The 22,955-nt window shown below is 39.0% G+C and overlaps 1 protein-coding gene across 3 annotated transcripts in view; it reads left to right on the top strand.

Annotated features, from left to right (window-relative positions):
- DGKI (diacylglycerol kinase iota) overlaps positions 1–22,955 on the top strand; it is a 203,494-nt gene that overhangs the window by 142,026 nt on the left and 38,513 nt on the right. For all 3 annotated transcript variants that reach the window (XM_053978149.1, XM_053978148.1, XM_053978150.1), the window contains 6 exons: positions 5,127–5,206; positions 7,008–7,052; positions 10,066–10,135; positions 12,555–12,595; positions 14,150–14,277; positions 14,799–14,924. In XM_053978149.1, coding sequence (XP_053834124.1) covers positions 5,127–5,206; positions 7,008–7,052; positions 10,066–10,135; positions 12,555–12,595; positions 14,150–14,277; positions 14,799–14,924 — 490 coding nt within the window. The remainder of the gene's footprint in view (positions 1–5,126; positions 5,207–7,007; positions 7,053–10,065; positions 10,136–12,554; positions 12,596–14,149; positions 14,278–14,798; positions 14,925–22,955) is intronic.

The raw sequence follows: 22,955 nt of genomic DNA, 5'->3' as shown, positions 1-22,955 counted from the left end.
CTAATTTAGGCATTTCTTCATCATGATGATTTCATAAGACCTGAAACTGAGAGGGGTTGAATGGATTGCTTAAAGCCTCCCAGTAAAGTGAGCGCAAGAGGATTAAAAGTCAGTAGTGAGTTAAATATTGGAAATTGTTATTGTCTGAGGCTGGGGGAAGGAGTAAACCCAAGCCATTGATATTTCATATCATGAGGTTATAGAATCATAGAATGATTTGAGTGGGAAGGGATTTTTTAAAATCATCTAGTTCCAACCCACTGTCCTGGTCAGGGACCTCTTCCACTAGAGCAGGCTGCTCAGAGTTCCTGACCTTGAACTCTCCCAGGGATGGGGACATCTACCACTTATCTGGGCTACCCATTCCAGTGTCTTGCCACTCTCATTGTAGAGAATTTCTTCCTATTATCTAATCTAAATCTACCTTGTCTTGACACCTCACAGGGCATATTCAGTGCAGTCCTTTGCCTTTTGAGCTGGTGGGAAATTGTAATGTGTTAAGTTTGTCATCTTCTTTAAACTAGAAGAGATGGGCATTTATATTTATAAAATTTATATTTATATAAAATTTATACATTTATAAAAAATTTATATTTACCTTAGGGAAGTGGGGAGAAGCAAGAATATTAAGTTCCTTTTTAAACTTTCCAGGAAATCACACTGTAATTTGCCTTTCTCGTGTAGGCTTTTCTGTGAGATTGTTCTGTCCATATTCTACTTGCATGTTTCCTCAGTGCTTTTCTGATTTGATTTCCTCTTACTTTTTCAGTCCTGGCTGTACCCTTCGGATAACTTATCCCACACACATCCTTCCTGCCTTAGTCTCTCTCTGCAGACCTCACAGTGCAGATTCCTGCTCTTTCTCTTTACCCTAAATACTTTATTCATTGTTTGTCCAGATCTCTGCTGTCAGCTCTTAGTCCCAATATCCATTCCCAGCCAGCTTCAATTCCCAGCCCTTCAAATTTTTTTTTATAATCTGTTGCTTTTTGTGTGGTGTTTGGCACTGTTTCTCTCTTTGACTTGGGCAGCTTCTTCCCTTTTGGCAGGATATTGGAAAAATCACTGAGAGACTGGAGAGGATGCCTGACTTTTCAAACATGTTTGAAAATGTTTAAAATGTTTAATCTGATAGCCCCCACTGTTTTACCTCCTTATATGTGAGGATTTTGCGAGTGAGCTAAAAAAACCTAGTAGCCAATAAACCTAGGGAGAATTGAGTTTTCTCAGTATAATAGGCAGAAGGGATCTGAAGAGACACATGACTTAGATTTGTGTGGTAAGAAAATCCTTTTGTACAAACTCAGTTTTATTAAAACCATACTGGTGAAAGCCAAACCTCTTAACATAAATGCCTGAATATTTTATAATACTCTACCATGTATTTGCTTGGTCCGTCATATTCTTAATATCAGTGGAAGCCCTTCGGGAAAATGGCTTTCTTATGACATATTCAGTAGTGAGGATCCTTTATTTGTTCCATTAAACATTTACAGTCCAATGTGTAATCTCCCCAGTCCCCCAAGGTATGTCAGAATCAGAATGAATTTTCCTGGCATTCACATCTACTGTAAAGTTCTCTCTCAAAGCTGGTTTTTTTTTTTTGGGATTTGAGTGGGTTAATCATGGTATTAAGATCACAAATTGAATCCTTTCATAACAATAAACAGGTAAGTTAATTGAATTTTATAATATATATATATAAGTATGCTTGGGCTTCCTTCATTTGTGTCCTCAATACTATTAAAGAGTTCACTAGCTCTAGGTATTTAGCATAATGGGTACTTAATAGGTGGAAGATTTGTTTGTTGTTTATAAATTCCATAGCTAATTTCATGAGGACTTAGAAAATCACTCCTAATTTTGCAGTTAATTAGAGCACCAGGCTGCCCATACTGCCGCATCTGCCTAACCTTCCTCCTGCTGATCCTTGGTTTTGGTTGGTGTTGCTAGGAACAAAAGTCTTTCTGCAATACTGGTTCAGATTATGAAGCAACTGTCTGCCTATCTCATTTCCTGCTGTTCTTGCACTGCTGCCCATCACAACTGCCTGGACAAAATCCTTTTTCATCATCCAGGGAGCATAAAGGAACTGGGAGATGCATGCAAGTGGCCAGAAGTGCAGGCACCTCAGGAGAAAAATATCTGGCACTTGAGTGCTGTGGCTTGGCTCATGATCTGAGACTATCCCTTATTTTTGGCATAGTCACATGTGTGGATTTATCCATATATTCACAGGAGTGGACAGTGTGTGGGTACATGGAAAGTTGTTTTGTAGTGCCCGTGCTCTTAATGTGAGTGTTTGCACTCCCACCTCTCTCCTGGCATATCCAGTAATCCCTGAGCCCCACAGCACAGTTCTGTCCACATCCTCATCCACACAGCAAATGCAGAGGCTCCTTTAGTCCTGGATGAAAGTGCCCACAATATCACTGTTTGCTATGTATGTTGACTTGACCGTTAACTGTTTTATCAGAAATTAACTCATTTTGCTTCTATTGCATGGTATTGCACCATTTGTAGAATGAGCAGCAACCCCAGAGTTTCTATCCCATTATCAATCACTAAGCATTTGCTTTTGTTTTAGAACAGCAACTATTGTGAAGCACTTTGTAAGTCTTGACTGTGTGGTGCATTTTGATTGCTTGTTGTGGTTTATGATAAAAATCAGGGCTGTGAACGTTTTCCTTGCTGTAAGCCAAATGAGTCTTGCAAAAGGAACCAATCAAGCAACAAACAAACAACAACAACATAAACTGGGAAGCAACATTTTAGCATAAACTATAGTGTTATCCAGTAATGACTTTAAAGGCTTTTCAAAGGCTAGGAACCATATGGAATGGGACCACTTGAGACCCACCTCACACATTGCACCTTAGCTAGCTATTGACCCCAAAAGCCATAGATCATGCTAATTCATGATTTCCAAACAGTTAGGGCAGCACTTTTCTTTTGAAGGGCAAAGTCGCACAGCCCAGAGTTTCAGAACTGTTCTTTGATCACTAAGAACCAGTATCACATAATTTAATTAAAGCTGTGAATCAGTACTTCTTCAATCATTAGATGAGACTCACAAAGTATCACCATTAAGATATCTATTGCATGCTAGTTTTTTCTTTTTAGATATTTTGGTGGATTTCTTTAGAATTACAAATGTCTTAAGGTCCTTCTCTTTTGGTTTGTCAGGAATGGTGATAGTTAAGGATTCCAATTCTGTTATCTGTGTTGTTTTGTCAGGTCAAAGCTTTAGTCCCCATTAAGTGTATAGAAGAGAGAAAAAAATCTGTGGTGACAGTCTGTGAGCCAGTGCTGTAACTGTCTAGTGCTCTGTAGCTGTTGGAGGTGTAGCCATGTCTGCTACAATTCAGCTTTTAGTGCTATAAATGAATTTAACAAATGCTTCTTTCAGTTAGGGCTGCAAAGGGATCTGTTCAATTGAATCTAGATAGCCATTAAGAAGTCTCTGCAAAGAGCTTAAGGGGCTCCTGCCAAAACAGGTTAATCAATAATAAACCCTAGGCAAAGAAAATCAGTCTGTAACCCAGAGCACTGGAGTGTTTGAAGCTGTTTCTGACTCGCCTTCCACTCACTTGTGCCTCAGTCTCTGTTCTGTAGTGAAAAAATCTCAGGTCTCCATGAGCACTGTTTCTACCTGGCCCTTCTGAAAATGTGCAGGGGGACTGTCATCACTATTAGATGTCAGTGCTGTTTCAGGAGATGTGTGACCTCTTCCTTCCTGCCTATTCCTTCTTTATGTTCCTGTTCTCGCCCTAGCATTTTTTCCCTGCCTCCTGCTTTCCTGGGTCTGTAGCTCTTCTGCTGTTCAATTTGCTTTCCAAACACAATTCTGGCAGCATTGCTGAGCCCCGTGCTGGCCTCTGAGGTCCACAGTGACCTTGACTGCAGTAGGAGCTCCCCAGCTCTTCTCCCTGCAAACCACTGAGCTCCTCTTTGTGCTTCAGGCTTTGGTGGACCAGAAAAATAGGAGCTCTCTTCCCCAATATCTTTTAGCACTGTCTTATTTTCTTATCAGAATGAAGAATTTGTAAGTATTTAAATACATCTCTCCCACTTAATCAACTTCTTTTCAACAGTAGGAAGGGTTGCAGCACAGTTGTGTTTTCTGTTTATCTCAGAAACCTTGGTGATTTTATGTTGCTGCTCATTATCCAGTTATCAAAATTGTTTATGAGTTGATATTCTGTTCTGCTTCTGGAATATTTCATGTGAGGATTTAAATATATTTCCCGCTGCTCCCATAAATCTTTTTGCCATTATTTGATTAAGACACTTCAGGGAGAAAAAAATAACTTAATTCAGTGATTCACTTTCACAAAATCAGGTACTCAAGAGTTTTCACTTGTTTTCTTTTTATTTAATGAGATCTTAGTAGGTAGCTCTCTTGGAACCTTTCTTGTGGGCTCACTTTTTTCTCTTTTATTGTATTCTTTATTATTTATTTTTCTTTTTGTGATTTTGTTTTGGACTCTTTTTGATGGCAAGAACAGAATGAATGCGGAAACCTCAATCTCCTGTTATTAAAAATTTTGCCCTAACTTGAAAGTTTTTGCTCTATTTTTGCAAGCTTTTTTTTTTCTGTCTGACTAAATATGGAAATGTGTCGATTCTGCGTGTAAATTGAATAATATCTGTTTTGATTTAAAAGCAGCCTTAGATAAAAATAATCTGGTGTTGGATAGTTTTCCCTGAAATCAGGCTGTGATTTCCATTGCTTTAAACCTGTAGACTTTGAGTTCTGAGAATGAAATATCACTCTTATTTCAAGATACAAGGGTGCCTCCCATAACTCTTGTTCTGGGGTGTGTTCCTTTGTTTTACAGATAATATTTCATGTTCAGATCTGAAAATGAAGTACTCAATTTAACTGAATATATTTTAGCTTATTTCATGAAACCATGAAAGGTGGTTGAAAACAAAATATTTGATAATTATAAATGGGTGAAACTGATGATGAATAATATGCTCTTGCTTTTACGTAACTGTTAAGGTTTAGATAGCGGAGAACTTTCATGAGGATATGAAAAAAAATCAGAAACCATTGCAAGTCTGTTACAGTTCAAGAGACTTCATTTAAAGAGGTTTTTCTTTGTTTTTGACTTTTTCAGCCATTCCCCTAGGAATCATAGTTGTACGAGGAGATTGTGACTTGGAGACTTGTCGTATGTACATCGACCGTCTGCAAGAGGTGAGGCTTCTGTGAATTCAGGTGTCATTCACAAACCTATTTTATGCTTCTTTCTGTTCTGAGTGCAGGGGTCTAATAATTGCAACAGCCACATTTCAAGAGTTTTGCAATTTGCCTACTATTTAAACCAAAATTCTAGAATTAAGATATGACAATAAAAGGACTGAAAAATAGTCCTTAAACAGGAAATTAAAAATAATACTGATTCCTTTTAAATGATAACAGAATTGAAGTGGATGGGTGTATTTACTTCTCCTTGATTTATAAAGGAATACTAGGACTTTGCATATACCTTGTTGAAATTACATAAATTATGGATTAGAAAGTGTGTTATGCAAGGATAAACACTGTGGCATTTGAATGGGTCTAATTATGCAAATACCATTCTCTAATAATGGAGTAATATGAGAGGCCACTAAACACAACAAATATCAACTAGATATTTTCAAGACACAGAAATGGGTGTTCATGCAGCTAACAATAGTTTTGCTCTTATTCTTGAACACCTTGTCTCATGAGAGTTCATACTGCAATACACTCTGGAAAATGCAGACTCCAAATGCCTCATTACCCGAATAATTTTAAATGTGAACTTTAGTGATAAAACGAATGGATTTTCATTTATGTATTGACTCTGATTTTTTTTCAATCTCTTAGTGATAGCTGTCAATAACATTTACAAGTCTGATGACATTACATTTATAAACAATATATATATATATATATATATATATATATATATATGAACATTTATAAGAATTTATAAATTGTTGGTCTAGTTTATGTAGGAACTATGAAGCTCATCCCTTCCATTGAACTCTTTGGGAGCCATTGACTTCCAATAGATTTTGAGACTCCACACTTGCAGTCTGACTATGAAACTTAGTATCTCACTTCAGACTTTTATTATCAGACTGGTATGGCTATTATTATCAGACATAAATTCATATTGCAAGGTGGTGCATATTTGAAGTATGCAGTACAGAAAATTACAGTGAAATAATAATGATGATGGTCTCATCAGATTAGAAATGTGATCTCACACTGAGTTCAGGCAGTTTTAGGTACAACCCCTGAAGGAAGCACAGCTAGATATTCTGGTTGAATTATCCATAGTGGTTGTGGAGGAACTGTGTTTCTCCAACATTTTGCAGTGCTTGTACTAATTTTTGCATGTGTGCTTGGTTCGGCTCGGTCCCATTTGCTGCGAATAGATGCCAAGGTTTGCTGAGCTCTGCCAATTTGAATGTTGCTGGAGGGCAATGATCTGCAGGCCAGGCTCTTTAGTAGACTATGTCATGTGCTGTAACTATTTGACAAAATCCCTATTAAAATAAATGAGATGCCTGAACCCTGTTAAATGTCAGGGTCATTCTGATATGACCTTCTTGGAGTGAGGTTGTCTTAAAATAGAGAGAACTGTCAGTGATTTTCTTTAGTGCATTAATCACTCAGAAATATTTGCAAAGGTGTCTTAAAGATTTTTGGCATATTTTCATTAATTTTGTTGCTGATATTGTAAATTTAGATCTCTTGGGACAAATAGATTTTTTAACCTGATAAAGATACATTAGTGTGATCTCTTTTTGAAACGATTTTTTTAGGTCAAATGCATACAAATCTAAACTTTGAGCTTTCCTTGACTTTTCTGTGGAGTTTGCTTCATATGCTTAAAACTAGTGAAAAATATTTGCAAAATGATTTGTGTTTGCCCAACCACTTCAGACAGTAGAACTACAAACAGCTTTTGTTGTTGCTTTAATCTTTTTCATCACTGCCATTTCTTTCACTCTCCTGCTAGGACCTACAGTCAGTAACCTCTACTACACAGAGAGTTCATTACCAGGTAAGATAAACTTTCCTTTTAGTATCAGAACAGAAAGAGGCTTAAAAATGGGAATGACACTCTTTGCATTTGAACCCATATGTTAGATTAATTTCTAATTATCTGATTATCTGATTTACCCTTAAATACTGGAAGCTAGTTCTGCTTTGTCTTGGAAAAGTTTTGTGGAATCGCCTTTAAAATTAACAAAGTTTGATGATGCTAGTGGTATTGCAATAGCAGTATTTTCAATATTGAAGTGAATGAGAAAATGTGTCCTGTAAGACAAATGACAAAAGTAAAATTGTTTCTCTCTCTGAGAAACTGAACAATGACATGTTGTATTGCATAGCTGTTGTAATAAGGTCTATCACTGAGGGGAAAAAAAGGTGTTTTAGCAGGCCCAGCCTCTTAATAATTCTGTACAGGACAGCCATCTACTTTTACTTTACATAATCTTCAGGATAACTTTTAGTCCATCCTAAGCACATATGTGTTTTCTGCATAAGATAAATAGGTTTTAGTTTAGGTGGATAGTTCTTAAAATTGGTCTCATTGTGTTTTACTACTTTATTCTACAATTTATGCAATACAGAACTTTTCAGTTGGAAGTATCATTCGAGAGTGCATATTTCTCTCAGTAAAACAATTCATTGTAGAGTGCTTAAATTGGAAGTAAACTAGTGAGACTAACTCTACTGACTCCTGAAATGATTTGATATTAGCTTGGAGACTTGGCACAAACCATGGTCAGTTGACATGCTTAGGATCACAGGACAAGTTTGCATGGTGCTGATAGCATCTTCCTAGAAATAACAATGCAGGTCTTGTTGGATCAGCAGGAATGAGTTCACTGAGAAAGCATACAGAGACCCAACCTACAGGAACCAATTGTGGTGAAATTGCAGATAATTTCTTTGGGGCTAATGATTACTCAGGGGATGCAGAATTCCAGTTTCATGAGAATGCCTGTAGATGCACTGACTGCAGACGCTAAAAGAAAATGCAATTTGGCATGTTTTCCTGGACTTGCCCTTCTTTATATCAGTTGATGGTTTGTTTCTTTGTTTCCCTATCCAATGCTAACTTCATATTTTTGACATTTCCATCAATCATTGCCCTGGAACTGGGTTTTAGAACAGTGTTAGTGTCTAGAAAATTGACTAATAAACCAGCATGTATGATTCTGTTCCACTCATTATGAATTAACCTAAGTAGCTGTTGACTGCTCCATGTGTAGGAAACTGCCTGAGGTAAAATGAAGAACAAAATCTGTGTATATGGGGAGATGTACAAGAGAGTATGAAATGTCAGAAATCAGCTCCATACTTGGCTCTAACCTCTGCAGTTGCAGCAGTATATAAATTAGTTGCCTACCCATCTTCTCTAATGCACAGCAGTGTGAAATCCCTAACATGCCATTCATTTTTTATGATGTCACATTTGAAATGCACCCTCTCTGTGTTTTGTCTTCAGCATTTATTTGTCTAGTATTCTTGGTTTTGTTTTTTTTTTTTTTTTTTCCCCTCAGTGGTTCATTTCTGCAAATTGTCTCATTAGGTTAATTTGAGGTTTGTTCCATATTTGTTGGTATGCCTCTACATATTACAGAAATGGGAAAAAGAGGGGGATAAAGGGCATGAATAGAGTGCTTGAGCTGATGGAATTGTCTTCATATCTCACTAATAAAGTGTCATGGGTACTTTCAAATCTCATAAATGCAGTTTTCTTGTGTGATTCCTCTGCAGTTCAAAACATAGGCAGTCAGCAGAAATATAAGCAAACCCAGGTGCAAATGAGAAAAAGTATACTGAAGTGTTTTCTCATTCTGTTTTGTTTCTCTAATGAGTTTAATGCTTCAAAATATTCTCGTGGGCCTGAAACTTTGCAAGCTAGTTCCGTAGTTGAACTATAATGAAGTCTTGAAGGGAGTATGTCACAATGTGCAATTTGTGACTCAACTTGGCATTTACCAGCAGTGTTCCTATCTTCATCTTCTCAGCATTTTGTACTCTATGAATTTTAATAATTTCGTCTCTATTTATAAACTGCATTTTAGTACACACCATTGGATGTTTTCTTCCTTTTGTCCTTTGTGCTGCAGTCCCCTGCATTCGACCCAGAGTGGACTAAATATTAAGATACATAAAGCTTTGTGCATGTAGATACAACAATGTCAGCAAGCCTAGTGGATCTCAGAGATTTTTGATTTTCTGACAAGCACTCCAGTGGCAATACAATCAAACCTAAAATCCCACAAATCGGTTTGCCCATATTAGACAAAGCTGTATTTTAAATCTGATTCTATTAAATCCCTGAGATGTGTTATTTGCTCCTCATGTACAGTTATAGTTCACTTAATGGGATGTTTTGCTGTCATTGTCTCCATCTTTGTAATGCTGGATACCATAAGCTTTATATGAGAATAAGGTTTATGGGATCAAGTAAAATCCTCCCTGTTGTTTTTACTTTTTATTTTCCTGCCATGTGACTTGATATACTCTCTGTGGTCTGTTGTCTGAAAGAGGAGTAAAATTTAATCTTGAGCCAACATGAACTGACAACATTTATGGATATGTTGATTGTACTGCTTAAAATGTGAATGAGGATAGAATCTGTGTCTATACAATTTGTCTGTGCCAAAGATCCATGCTACTGTGTTTTTCCCTGTGCAAATATGTTTGTGTTTAAATGTTATATGCAGCAGATTTAGGAAGCTGGCTGACCATTCACTGGCAGCATGGAGCAGAGCCACAATCATCCTCTGCTCTCTTAGATCCCTTTTGATCCCTTTTGTCTCTCCAGTAAGAGTAAAAAACACATGGGATAGCCTGTTTGAATCTTTGATATACAGCTCAGGAAGATCTTAATTCCTCCTCAGCAATTTCATTTGGTTCCTGGGTTATATTGATTTTGCACATTGTGCAATGTCAGTAAAGCAAAATGAAAAAGTCAAAGTCTAGAAAATAGTCCTTTTCAGAGAAGAAACAGTTGCTGGGTTTTTAAAATAACATATTTTTCATGCCCTATCCAGGACCAGGAAAGCTCTTTCCCCAGAGTACTTTCTGTTCAGAGGCTCTCTCCTAGATGGTGCTTCCTAGATGGTAAGTGTATCTCCCTTCATGCTGCCTGCTTCTGGAGGATAGTTTTGGGTGGATTACTAGAGAGGGGTAACTGTTCCTTCTTGTTACACTGAGCATGTAAAAAAGGAGCTGAGTGTCCCCCTTTCCCCTCTAAAAAAACGAAACAGGCCCTTCATCTAACAATCAAAATACCTGCTGTAGCTTTTTCATGCCACAGAGAGGTGTTCCCCTGAGGCAGGTTAGAAGCTTGGTTTATCAGTGCCTCTCCTGTGATGAGCAGAATTTATTGCATGCACTGCCTGTGCTCAGAGTGCAGCCAGTTGTGGCAATTCACTGCTGCTGGTAAAGGCTGAGTTCTTCACCCTGGTTTCTCTGCAGGTGCTGTAGTCTTTAGGCACTACAGTGTTTAGGTGACAGAAAGGTGTACCTCCCTTTCCTTGTAACTCTGTGCTGGAGAGCTGCACTTGTGCTTGACCCAGACTTTGTCAAAGCAGGTGACTTAACTGGGCCTTACATCAGGCTCCAGAGCACAGGAATTAGCAGCTGAAATGGATGGCATCTGCTTTTACAAAAGCTTCAGCATGGGGAGGCTTAAATTTTTAATGCTCAAAACAAAACCAAATTCTCCTTGGCAATTTCTAATCACCATTCCTTGTCTCTTATGAGGGACATTGATTAAAGCCATAGTGAGAATCTATTTGGTTTTTGGAGAAAGCTGGATGGGTAGATGTGTTCAGTTTTTGTCTTTAGTATTTGATATTCCTGTGAAGTGCCAAAACCTACAATCCTACATCACTGTACTCTTGTGTCAAAACTGCAGAGTGAATGAACCTGATTTCACTCACCCAAATAAATGCAAAGCAGATACAAAAAAAATCACATCTGGTGAAACACACTGTAGATGATAAATACTTGTGGGGTTAGTAATATAAATTATTTGGCAATGACAAGATTCATAATACCTGCTTTATTTAGTGAATCCCTCTATTTTCATGTGTTTTTCATGAGTAGCATAAATTTTCCTTGACCATATTGCTAATTCAGAGTCAATATCTGTGGCCGAGCATTTGATTTATAAAGAGCTCCTAAGCACATTACTGTTCTTTAGATTCAGAATTTGAATTAATCCCATTCGACCCATCAAATTCAATATATGCTTGCTATACTCTCATTGGAACAAAGCAGCTTTTTCTGTCACATATTTTAATGTAATCAATTCTTCTTATAAGGCTGAAATCCATTTTATGCATTTTTAAAATATTTATTTTAAGTTAATATTTTCAGTGACTACTGTTTCATTAAGCCTTATCTTTAAATTCAGCATTTAATGCAATATGAATATTGCAAAATTGTAGAATGTTAAGGGTTGGAAGGGACCTTAAAGATCATCTAGGCCTGACCCCCCCTGCCATGGTCAGGGACACTTCTCACTAGTTCAGATTGCTCAAGGCCTTACCCAGCCTGACCTTGAACATTGCCAGGGTTGGGGCATTCACAAGTTCCCTGGGCAATCTGTTCAACTATCTCACCACTTTCACAGTTATTTCTTCCTAATATCCAGCTGAAACTTTCCCTTTTTTCAGTTTGTACCCCTTACTCCTTGTCCTGTCACCAGAGTTCATGATGAAGAGTCCATCTTCAGCCTCCCTGTAGGCCTCTTCAGACGCTGGAATGTTTCTTTGAGGTCTCCATGCAACCTTCTGTTCTCCAGGCTGAACAGCCCCAACTTTCTCAGCCTTTGTAGGGGAGGTGCTCCAGTCCCCATATCAACTTCACAGCCCTCCTCTGGACTTGCTCTGACACTTCCAGGTCCTCCTTGTGCTGGGGGAGCAGAACTGTACACAGCACTCCAGGCGGGATCTCACAAGAGCAGAGGCAGTGAATCCTTTCCCTTGACCTGCTGGCCACTTTTCTTTTTACTGAAGCCCAGGACATGGCTGGCTTTCTGGACTAAAAGCTCACCCAGCTGGCTCATGCTGAGTTTTTCACCAGCCATCACCCTCAAGTCCTTCTCTGTAGGGCTGCTCTAAATCTCTTCTCCACAGCACAGCTGTAGGTGTGCTGGGATTGCTATGGCTCCTGTGTAGGACCTTGCATTTTGTTGAACTCCATGAGATTTGTACTGGCCCACCTCTCAAGCATGCCAAGGTCCCCCTGGCTAGTGTCCCTTTCCTCCAAGCACGTTCACTGCTCTACCAAGGCTGGTGTGAGCAGGGAACTCGCCGAGGGCACGCTCAATCCCACTGTCTGTGCCACGCGCAAAGATGTTGGTCACAGTACCGACCTGAGACACGCCACTCATATAGGAATTAACTTATGTTCTTGTGGAGCGACTGTGACTTCCGTGACACAGGGGTTATTTTAGGAGCCAGTGTTAGTGCAGCCCATCTTGTCCATGCAGTCCTGCTCAGACTATTTTTGCTGTTTCTCTGTCTTGCAGCAACTTCTGCTGATCGTTTTTACCGCATTGACAGATCTCAGGTAAATCCTTATTTGTTTTTTGTTTCTATAGATTTCTTTATTTTAAAGCTACATTAAAGGCAGCTTAAAATGAACTATCTGCCATTCTTCCTGTGTATTGCAAAATGTTACTCATGATGTCTCATGAGAAGTAGAGAAGAAAATCTTGGGCTGTTTTTTAATTGATCTAATTCACGTTGTTTCACTGAAGTCTTGTATCTGCTGACCATCTGCCATTCTTTTTACTACCAATCTGATACAGATCAGAATTTTCTGCAATTGTTTTCCTAATCAAATCTTACTAGGGGCATCTGTGTGGCACCGTTGTATTTGTTTTTATCTTTTCATTGATATTTTTAGGCATCAGAAGTCCTCATCCTGCGTGTGTGTGCGCACCATGAAATAGCTATGGAAATTAAGATATTGTTACAATTTGAGAATTATGAACAGAGATGCACAAAATATTCACAAGGGACCTCAAAACAATGTGTATCTCTGCTGGATTCAAACCTGTGGCATAGATCTGACAATCTGAATATATTTTTTAAAAGACAAATAAAATTTTACACAGCTTTTGGTGTTTCCGATTTGTAGCCAGAACAGGCCAATTAGTGACCCAGCATTAAGTGCAAATTGTTGATTTCACACTGTGGTTGCTTGTATCTGGTCCCCCTGAGAGCTGTGTAAGCTGTTTCTGAATCACATGAACACTTTGCTGTTTCTTAGCAGAAGCAGATGGTGCTTTAGCTCAAGCAGAAGGAGCTGTGACTTTAGTTCAGAGTTCCTATGTTCAGTGTCTGCATGTAGACACCATGGGGCTTCTTTGCACACAGTCAAATAAATGGTTTGATGTTGTAATCTAACATTCAGAAGGCAGGGATGAATAAGATGCTGCTACAGATTAAACTGGGCAATTTGACTCTGTTTGGCTTATTCTGCATTCCTCTAATCCTTGGTACTGTAGTAATGGCCATTTTTAATGCCTACTTCTTCATCCTGTGATTCTGTGGGGAAAAAATTAAATACTGTGTGTTGGTCCCAGAACACAAACAGTGGCAAATTTTCTGCCCATTTCTCTACATAGACAGGCATACTCACACTCAGTGGTTTTTTTGGTTTCTTTGGTAATGGAGATGTGAATACCAAATGTACAACTGTTGGAGGTCTGGAAGAGTACCCCCAAACAATGAAAAGTTCTGTCAACCATCATCAAAGAAGAGACCCCAGGTGTTGGTCCTCATTTCAAAATGCAAACCTCAGCTTTATGGGTAGACCTCCAGGTTTCATCAGAATGGCATAGTCATCAAGTAACAGCCTTTTAAATATTGCTGTGAGTGTGCAGCTTGCTCAGGGGGCATCTTGTTTGGCTTGAAATCAATGACATATAAATTGGTTACTTCTGTGGCATTGATTTTAATGTGTGTGTATATATGAGTACACACTTAAATACACATAGTCCCTTGAATATTCTTCAGGGAACCTGACATGCACTCAACTCATTCTAGGGCAGCTGGGTACTCTGAGGGACCAGTGATGCTGCAGGTTCATTATTTGTTGCTTGTGTCACTCTGACAGGAACATTTGCACTTTGTGACGGAAATTTCGCAGGACGAGATTTTTATTCTGGACCCAGAGATGGTAATGTCTCAGCAGGTGGGGACGCCACCAGGAATGCCTGACCTGGTAGTGGAGCAGGCGACTGGGTGAGTGCTGCTGGAATCTGGTTTTCAGCAGTTGTATTAGAGATGGGCATCTCTTTCTGGTCCCCTTTTCTGAAGGATTAGGAGATATGTGGGAGGGCAGGTATTCTGTAGGAACAAATCCAGCTGTGGTAATGACAGGAGGACAGTAGTAGGCTTCCTGGAATACACAGCAGGACTAGTGGGCTTCAGCACCTTTTGATCACTTCACACCACCTGACCCTAAATCCTGCCACAAATCTCTAACAATTGAGTTACAAACTTCTCTGCATGGCCAGAGCTCTGATCCCACTGTGTAAAGACCTGAAGCCCTTTGTGTCGAAGAATGATCATGAAGTATGTCTGGTTTTTATTATCCTCTTGACAGACCGGAAATGCTTCTATTCGTCTTTAGGAACAGCACTCATAGTGAATTAATCTATTTGAACTTGCCGTGGGCTGAAAAATGCTGGCAATCAATGAGCAATGAAAGACAGCTTCCAAGTGGGGTGTGAATGCCTTTCTGTTGTTCCTTCTCTCCTTAGAATACCGGAGCGGTGGAACCCTGCGGTTCGGAAGAGGATGCTGAGTGACAGTGGCCTTGGAAAGATTTCTCCCCACTACGAGGTACCTGACAAACAAAAGGACGCCAACCAGACACATATGCTGCAGTAAGAGCCCTCTGCATTTTTCTGCTTGATGATGCACTGTCCCTGTCACCACAGACAACTCCTAATGTCTCCTTTAAGCTTAATGAATTGGGCTGACATGCTGAAATTACAAATACTTTTTTGCCATTTCTCTTTTGCTTCTCCCTTATGTTTGTCCTCTTTGTCTATCATTTTATGTTCTTGCCTTCGTTTCATTCTCTGGGCACCCTCCCCTTTTCATAAACCTAAATCCAAGTTTTTGAAAGAAAATATCTTTTTTTGGATGTCTGAAGTTCCAGCTAAGAAAATCATCTTGTCAGCTGGTTTGGTGAAAGGTCAAAGCATTTACCCTCAAGGCAGCTCTGATGCAATGTGATAAAGCAGAAACCACTATAACTGCTGCTTGCTGTCAAAGATATAGGCAAAGGTTTTTATATAATCTTGAATCATGTAGGGTGGCTGTACAGTGGTTTTCTTTTTGATAATTTCCCCATAAAATAAGTTATTTCCTTAGTACTATCTACTATGTTCAGATTGATTTAAAAATAACTCTTATTCTGCTTACCTATGTTAGATATTGTTCTCAACTTTTTGGTTATTTCACTTTAGATTTTCAAAACCATCAATGGATCACTACCAAAGGTTAGATGGGAAATGTCTGTCAGAACTCTGCTGCTGGCTTTGAAAGTTATTTGTGTTTTGGTGTCTTATTCCCCCCATCCCCCAACAATTATGTTATGTATAATTGAGTTCATTGTTCTACTGTATCAGCAACCCTATGGGCAGGTTTTAAAACTTCGTATAGAAAAATTAGGCATAGTGACAATGGGGCCTTTTTTCCAGGTTTTTTCTTCTGCCAGGATGTGTGTGGGAGAGGGCTGCAAGGTACAGGGCAGGCAGAGCCTACAGCTTTGGGACAGGTGCAGTGTGGATGGCAGGCTGTCTAGCCATGAAGCTACCAACTGGAAACTTTCCAGCTAACAGTATACTGCTGTCAGGAGGAGATGTCATGGCAAGAAAGGCTGATCAAGGTACCACTGTCAGGAGAAAATTGCCTGCTTTTCTCCCTGAGGGATTCTGGCTCAGTTCTTTATATTCTTTGCAAAGTGAAGAATGGTGAATTTAGGTTCATTTTTCCATAGACTGGAATGGAAGGGCCTAAAATCTGAACCTGGAAAGTCTGTGAGAAAAATTATGCTTAGACAGTTTTAGGCAGTGTAGAGAGATGGTGAGAACATGTGGACTAATTTCTTATTGATAGGAAGTTTACATCAGCATGACTGGAAATGCTTGCTTAGCTGTAACAATTACATTTGGTGGATTTATTAAGTACGAAGTAAGCTAGTAGCATTGCTCAAAGTAGTGTCCCTGTCACTGCCTACTATGAGGAATTGTTAACTTTACAATTTCTCTAAACTTTAAATGTTTTGGCTGAAATTTTTCATGCTAAGACTCAGTCTATGACTGATTCTTTTTATTTTAGTAAAAACTTTAACAAAAAAGCCAGTTCTTTCTGGAGACAAAATTTGTGGGAAATGTGTTCCTTTACATGACCTTCCTTCTAATAAATAAATCCAGTGGTTCTTTCCTGAGATGTTAGTGCTGGTAGTGGAATGAACCTCACTGGAATTAAGTTTTGGAAGCTTGACATTTAGTAAAATGTCATCATAATACCAGGGAGATGCCTTTTGCTGCCTTGAAAATTACCCCTGAATTTGCCCTGCTGATGAGGTTGTTTGTGCACTTTGGAGACACCTCAGATTCAAGAGCTTTGCTTCCAAAAGTTTCTCTCTGTACATGCTCACAGAGGAGTTATGCTCCTCAGTGCTTAATTCAGGTTGCAGACCTGCCAGCAGGGCTGAGGGAAGTGGGACTGTGCTGCTCATTAGCTGATCTCCAGCAGCAAGGAGAAAAGGGATGCATCAGTCATGGTCAGATGGAGATGGTCAGGAGAAGGTGTGTGAAGGAACAAGGAAAAGAGGTTGCAAGAGCCAAAGGAGTAGAAGCAAAAAGGGAGCATGTGCAGGAACTTGGGGAACAGGATTAAAGGATGGAGCTGCTCAGGGCACAGAGGACAACCAGGTGTCTGGGGAGTCAGAATGGGAATAATGAAAAGGAGGCGGGCATGGGGTACAGATAGGTAAGAGATGAAGGAGACAGGCTAGGGGCATGGGGGAAGGGTCTATGTCTGTTTCTCTCCAGAATACAGAATTCTGACTTTAATCAGGTTGTTACACAGGTGGGCAAGCTCTGAAATATGTTTAGACACTGCTTCACTTGCTACCAAGGTGGGAGGTGTATGGTAAATGAGTCAGGGGACCACATTGGAGGTATTATTAAATTTAAGACAGTTGAATGATGCTCTGTGGGACTGGCTTCTCCTTTCAGCATCCAAGACAGAATTTCTGAATGGTGAGGATTTGCAACAAGTTTTTGCAAGTGGCTAGTTAACCATGGGCTCCTCATTCTGTGTATATCAACTGTGAAGTAGGTTTGGTTACTGGGAGGCCACTACAAGGAGGTCTTGAAAGACCTTCTCAGGCTGGAAACTGAGAAATAGGATTTCTGTTACCTCAGGTTGTATGACTAAAATGAATGGAAAGATTGTGCCTGCTTTCCCGGCTGTAGAGTACAGATAATATTGCAACCTCACCTTAAAGGAGCACAGGGTAAATTTCATGGTCTTGAGAAACCTAGATACTATGGGGAGACTCTATCAGAGATGCTTAGCAGGGCATGGATCATTGTGCATTCTGTGCACAGTTTTGGCAGTGTGGAAGAAATAAATCTGGAGGCTTTGCAGTGCATATATGGAGGATATCAAGCAGGTTTTGACTTAAACACGGAGGCAAGAGTCCAGTAGAAGAAAATAGAAAGTAGCAACGTGACTAAAAATTTTCATAACATTTGAGTGCAACAGGGTTACAGTATGATGTGAGATCCCAAATTTCCAAGCTTCTGGATGTTTGACTTAGCAATCTAAAAAATCTCTTTAACATGACGCTTTAAAGAAAAAAAATTAGTACTTTAGAAAGCATTTTTATATTTTGGCAGCTGAAGTTGCTCACAGGTTCTTTGCAGAGATTTGTCCCTTCAGAAATTATTTTTCAATTAAAACTTGAGAAAAGGATCTCAGCAAAATTCCTAAACAAGAACATGGCAGAGAACAGAGCAGTCAATTCCTTCTGTACACAGAGCTCTCATGGATCTTCTAAGAGTCATCAGCATCCAATGTTTTTATCTAGTCAGAAATATTGTACAGCTCAAAATGCATTATAGTTTAGCCTAGGGCAAATGACAGGGGACTAGGTGTGAGAGAAAGTGCCATAGCTGACTCACTGGGAGTGCTTTCTCAGGGGTCATTTTTTCTCCTTAACAGGGTATGACCAGAGCTGGTCATAAAATATCTTCAGGATGCTTAGAGTGTATCTGTCCTCACTATATACACCTATATACACACATACAGATGTGTGTATATGCGTATATATATATATATATATATATATATATATATATGTGTCTATATATGTCTATATATATCCATACCTATAAAACTTCTTTAAGATGAAGTAATTATTTCTGACAAGTGAGGAATGTAACTAAAAATTCAAAGTTGAATGATCCCTTATAATATTTCAATAAATGAAAGCAGAGAATGGAATACGTGATCCAAAAATAACTATGATGTTAGGTGTTGCTTTTGATCACAAGCTTGTTTGTTTAAAGCATAGTGTTACTATAATGGTTTTGAGGCAGGGGTCTTTCTGAGAGAAAAATTAAGCTTTTATTTTCAATTAACTGAACTTCATGTTATTTTCAGGTAGCTGTTGGTTAATAGTATTTCATGTTTTGTTCCTTATTTGGTGGCTTTTTGATCTGTGATGGATTGAACAGGACATGAAACAGTGTCTTGATGCAGTAACCACGAGCTGGGGCAGATTGTAGTTTAATAAGAACATCAATTAGTGTGAACACTGTATTAAAAATCCCACATTGGGAAGACAATTTGCTAGGACTAGAGGTGCTTGATCTTGAAAAAAGATAAATATTCTGGTCTGACTGCACTGATACAGGAAATTGGACACTTCCTTTGTACATGAGTAGTTTCATCCTATGATCAAATGGTGCAGTGAGATGCAGAAGACCTCACAGCCTGCTGTGTGTTTGTTGTTGGCCATATATTTCTCTTCTTAGTTGTTTGTCGCCCTGTTATATGATGAGAGCTGGAAAATTTGATAAAATCAAAACCCCAAAAGCATACAGAGATTAAAAGGTGACTATATTTTGGTATAGGTTTAATCTACATCTTTTAATTGAAGTCATTAATTTTCCCACCATTTGTGGCAGTAACCAGCATTTTTCTAGCATCTGTCCAGCTGTGATGGTAATGTGTTTCCCAAGCTGCTGGCTGCATTTTCTGAATCAAGTGCATGGTTTGTGAAGGGTGGGTGAAGGTTGGCCAGAATGCCATCTGGTCTTGTCAAGGAGAGGAAGAAAAAATAGCCTGTAGGTGCTGGAAGATGGCTGCAGCCCTTTCCACTAAATAGACATTAATTAGCTAGTAATACCATCCAAGCATTGCTTTATGAAGCTATAATAACCTAGATTCTAAGAGGGAAGAAGAAAAAGGCTAAATGCCAAGTGTTTCACTCAGCCACAAGAATCTGATCATTGCCCAGGAAATCAGTGTGACAACACAGATGTTACAAGGTGCTTTAGGGTATTTTTTAAAGATAAATCTTCATTTATTATAAGATGAGAAGAGCATCAGGGATACAAACTTGCATGTAGAAAGGAGAAAGAATGCTCATTTAGTAGAAGTTTAGGAACTATAAAGAGGTGATTCAGAACATGCTAAGCAGGCTGTCTGGTGACAGTGAATCTTTAAAATTTCAAAGGTTGGTAAGGACTTGAGAAATCCAAGGGTGTGCCCGAAAAATATTGTATTGGAAAACTCAGCATCAGCTCCTTAATAGGCAGAGTTGTCTACCCTGGTGTTTTTGATAGCAACATCTGAATTAATTTTCAGGTTCAGATTTAGTTCAAGCTGCATTAATAAAATTACACTGCAAGAGTGAAGTGTGTATGTCTTATTCAGTTATTTGTACACCTATAAGAATTGCTTTCTATTTTGCAGATGAGGCTCTATGAGTACTGATTGCTTTCAAACAAATCTTATTTTAGTGAAGGTGTAAATCACCATTACCTTTACTGTACACTCCTGTGTAGTCCATATAACAGAACTTGAATATACCAGAGTGCAGTGTCTGTTTTTTGCTCAACTCTCTCTTTTCTTTCTCTTCTGTTGTCTTGGATACTCTTACAAATAGCTTGTAAAGCATCTCTCTCACTACCTAAAAGTGGAGAGATTTGCCTAAAGCAACTCTGCCTCTTGCTAGGGAAGTGATGTAAAAAAGGTGGGGTTGTCACTGGAAAGGAAGATGTAGACCCAAAGAAGGGGAAAAGTGTTGTAAAGAGGACTTGGAATTATTCAGAAGGTAAACATGGGTTAAATAGGAAAAGAACTTCAAACAAAGCAGGAAAAATAAATTATAAGAATACAGCAAAGGAATAAGAAATTGTTTGGAGGGAGAACAAGTTCTCTGTGTGAGACTGAGCATGAAAAAAGTGATGCTTTTTGGTGCGGGGTCTGATCCTGTATTTTTAAAGCTTTTGCTATTTGTCAGCATGATGCAATTAAATACTTAAAATTTTATACACATCCTACATAAAAGCTACAATTTATCCTCCATTAGGCAAACCTTTCTTCAGTTCCCTTACCTCCATTTATGAAGAATTCTTTGACAAGGATGGCACCTGTTAATTTTTTTTTTAGTCTAGCGCACAGGTGTGATAAACAATGTCATGTATTTTAAGCTTCTGTTTTGAATATGATTTCTCTATACAAATCAAGTTCTTAGCTATGTTCATTGTTTTGGGAGATTTCAGTGGGGAAAAATACAAGAATTATTCAAGGACTCCTGGCCATGTCTGATTAGCAGACAAACCTTGACTCAGCTGTAGAAGAAAGGCAGAGTTGTGAGAGGAAAACAATGGTAAAAAGAGAGAGAATGGAGAGGAATGTTCATACTGAAATATCTTTGCAAAGACTGGCCTACATGAGATATGCTCTTGGTTTATTCTGAGTGGGTAAAACATGACAACAGATGCTCTCAACTCAGGATTCAAGAGGCTTTGTGCTATTTCAGCTGGAGTGGTACCATTTCAGGGATGGTTCTGGGCATGGAAAGATCCTGGCATTTAGTTGTGGTGTCTGAAGGCACAAAAGCAGGACAAAACAAAGTGGTGCCACACACAAGCCCTGCTAGGTCAGGGGATGAGCCATGGCTTTGTGGTGATGGCATGCACTGCACCTGTGGGAGCTTTGCAAACAGTGAGAATCAGATGGTTCTGGAAGCTATTCAAAACAAACTTTCAGCAACTTCTGGTGTTACCTTTAAGTGATTGCATACAGGCAAATCCTTATTTAATCATCTCTTCCTCTGTTTTGATTAGTAGAAGTTTTATGCCACTACTGCCAAGTCTGGCCTTATCTACGGAGAACTGGGCTGTAGAAAATTCATGGCTTTTACTTCTTGAAATTTTCTGCAACAGTCATTAGTAATTGGTACTTACATGTCATCTTGACAACCCCAGCCCAGTAATACTGAGCTTTAAGACACAAGTTTTGCTTCTGCACTTGTTAACCATAATTGGGAAAAGAACAAATCAGAAATTGTTTTAGATTTGCATATCTATAACCTTATTTGTATATGTAAATGCAACGCAGAGAGTGTGTTTTCTTCAAGAATGAAGTCTCCAGCCTCTGCTGTTGAGGCAAAGGGGTTTTAGTAACAGTGGGCACAGGTGAGGTGGGTTTGTGCATCCACTCCTTCGATAGATGGCAGAAACAGAGCACATCCTGTACTGTGTCCTGTACAGTGTTCTTTTTCTCCTCAGTATTTATTACCAGTACATCTTATTACTCAGCATTTAGCTCCCCAGAGTGGATTAGGTGGGATTTTGTCTACCTCTTTTTTCACCAAGCTGCCCCCTCTTAATGACTTTTGTACCATCTCAACACCTGATGCACAGCTGAGGAAATTCACCCTGCTGGCAAATTATTTTGACAGACAGTGACATGCAAAACACTCCCACACACGATGAGACTACAAATTGGCTTCTTTAGAGAGATCTTGCTTCTTGACTGGCATTCCACTTTCCAAAAGGGAAATGCAAGCAGTCCAGCTCTCCTCCTCTCCTTGGGGCAACTTCAAGCAACCGAATGCACATGTACTTGACAAAGGAACCATCTTACCTGAATGTTAAAAAGTCAGCTACCACCTATCTTGAAAATGCCTTCTGAATATTCCCAGTAGACAAAGGGGCAAAGCCAGGTTTTCCACATGGAATGTAATTTTTTATTTTAGAGTGCATTTAAAGAATAAAAAAATCATGTTGGCAAAGTAGAGACAGCTGGGTACCTTGGTTTTCTTTAAGTGGTTTACCATAACAGTTATTAATTTGCTTTACACACTCTGGCTGATAGCCAGGACTGAAGCAGTAGAATCTCTTTTCTCTTAAAAAAAACCAAAAAACAAACAAACAAAAAAACCAAAAACAAAACAAAAAAAACCCTGTGTTCCTTTGCTCCTTTGCTTCCATCCTTGCTTGCCTACTTTAGTTCTTGGTTTGCAAAGCAGAACCTTCTCTGAGAAGTAAAACAGCTTTACAGCAAAGAAGGCAGTAATATATCAAGAGAAAAACTTCTCATAATCTTGTTTTCTTTTTTTCTGGATAAAAGAAAATGACATTTGAAAATTTAATTTTTAGGGCCTACTGCTTTCCCTGCAAGCACTGGACATGTGGTAGCTGTACCTGGCAGGAGCAGGGTAGCAATAGTGGACCTGACAATGCCCCTGTAGAATGTGAATATGCCTCTCTCCAGCTTTATGGACTGGAAACAACAGACCTAAGGTCCCCAGTGACATTAAAGGCGCTGGAAAAGGAGATGGATGGGTTTACTGGGGTGATAAAGGATGATTGACAGAA

The sequence above is a fragment of the Vidua macroura genome, chromosome 5 (assembly GCF_024509145.1).
Source record: "Vidua macroura isolate BioBank_ID:100142 chromosome 5, ASM2450914v1, whole genome shotgun sequence".
Lineage (NCBI taxonomy): Eukaryota > Metazoa > Chordata > Aves > Passeriformes > Viduidae > Vidua > Vidua macroura.
Note: the sequence above shows the minus strand (reverse complement) of the source record. Positions and strands in the feature narration are given on the sequence as shown.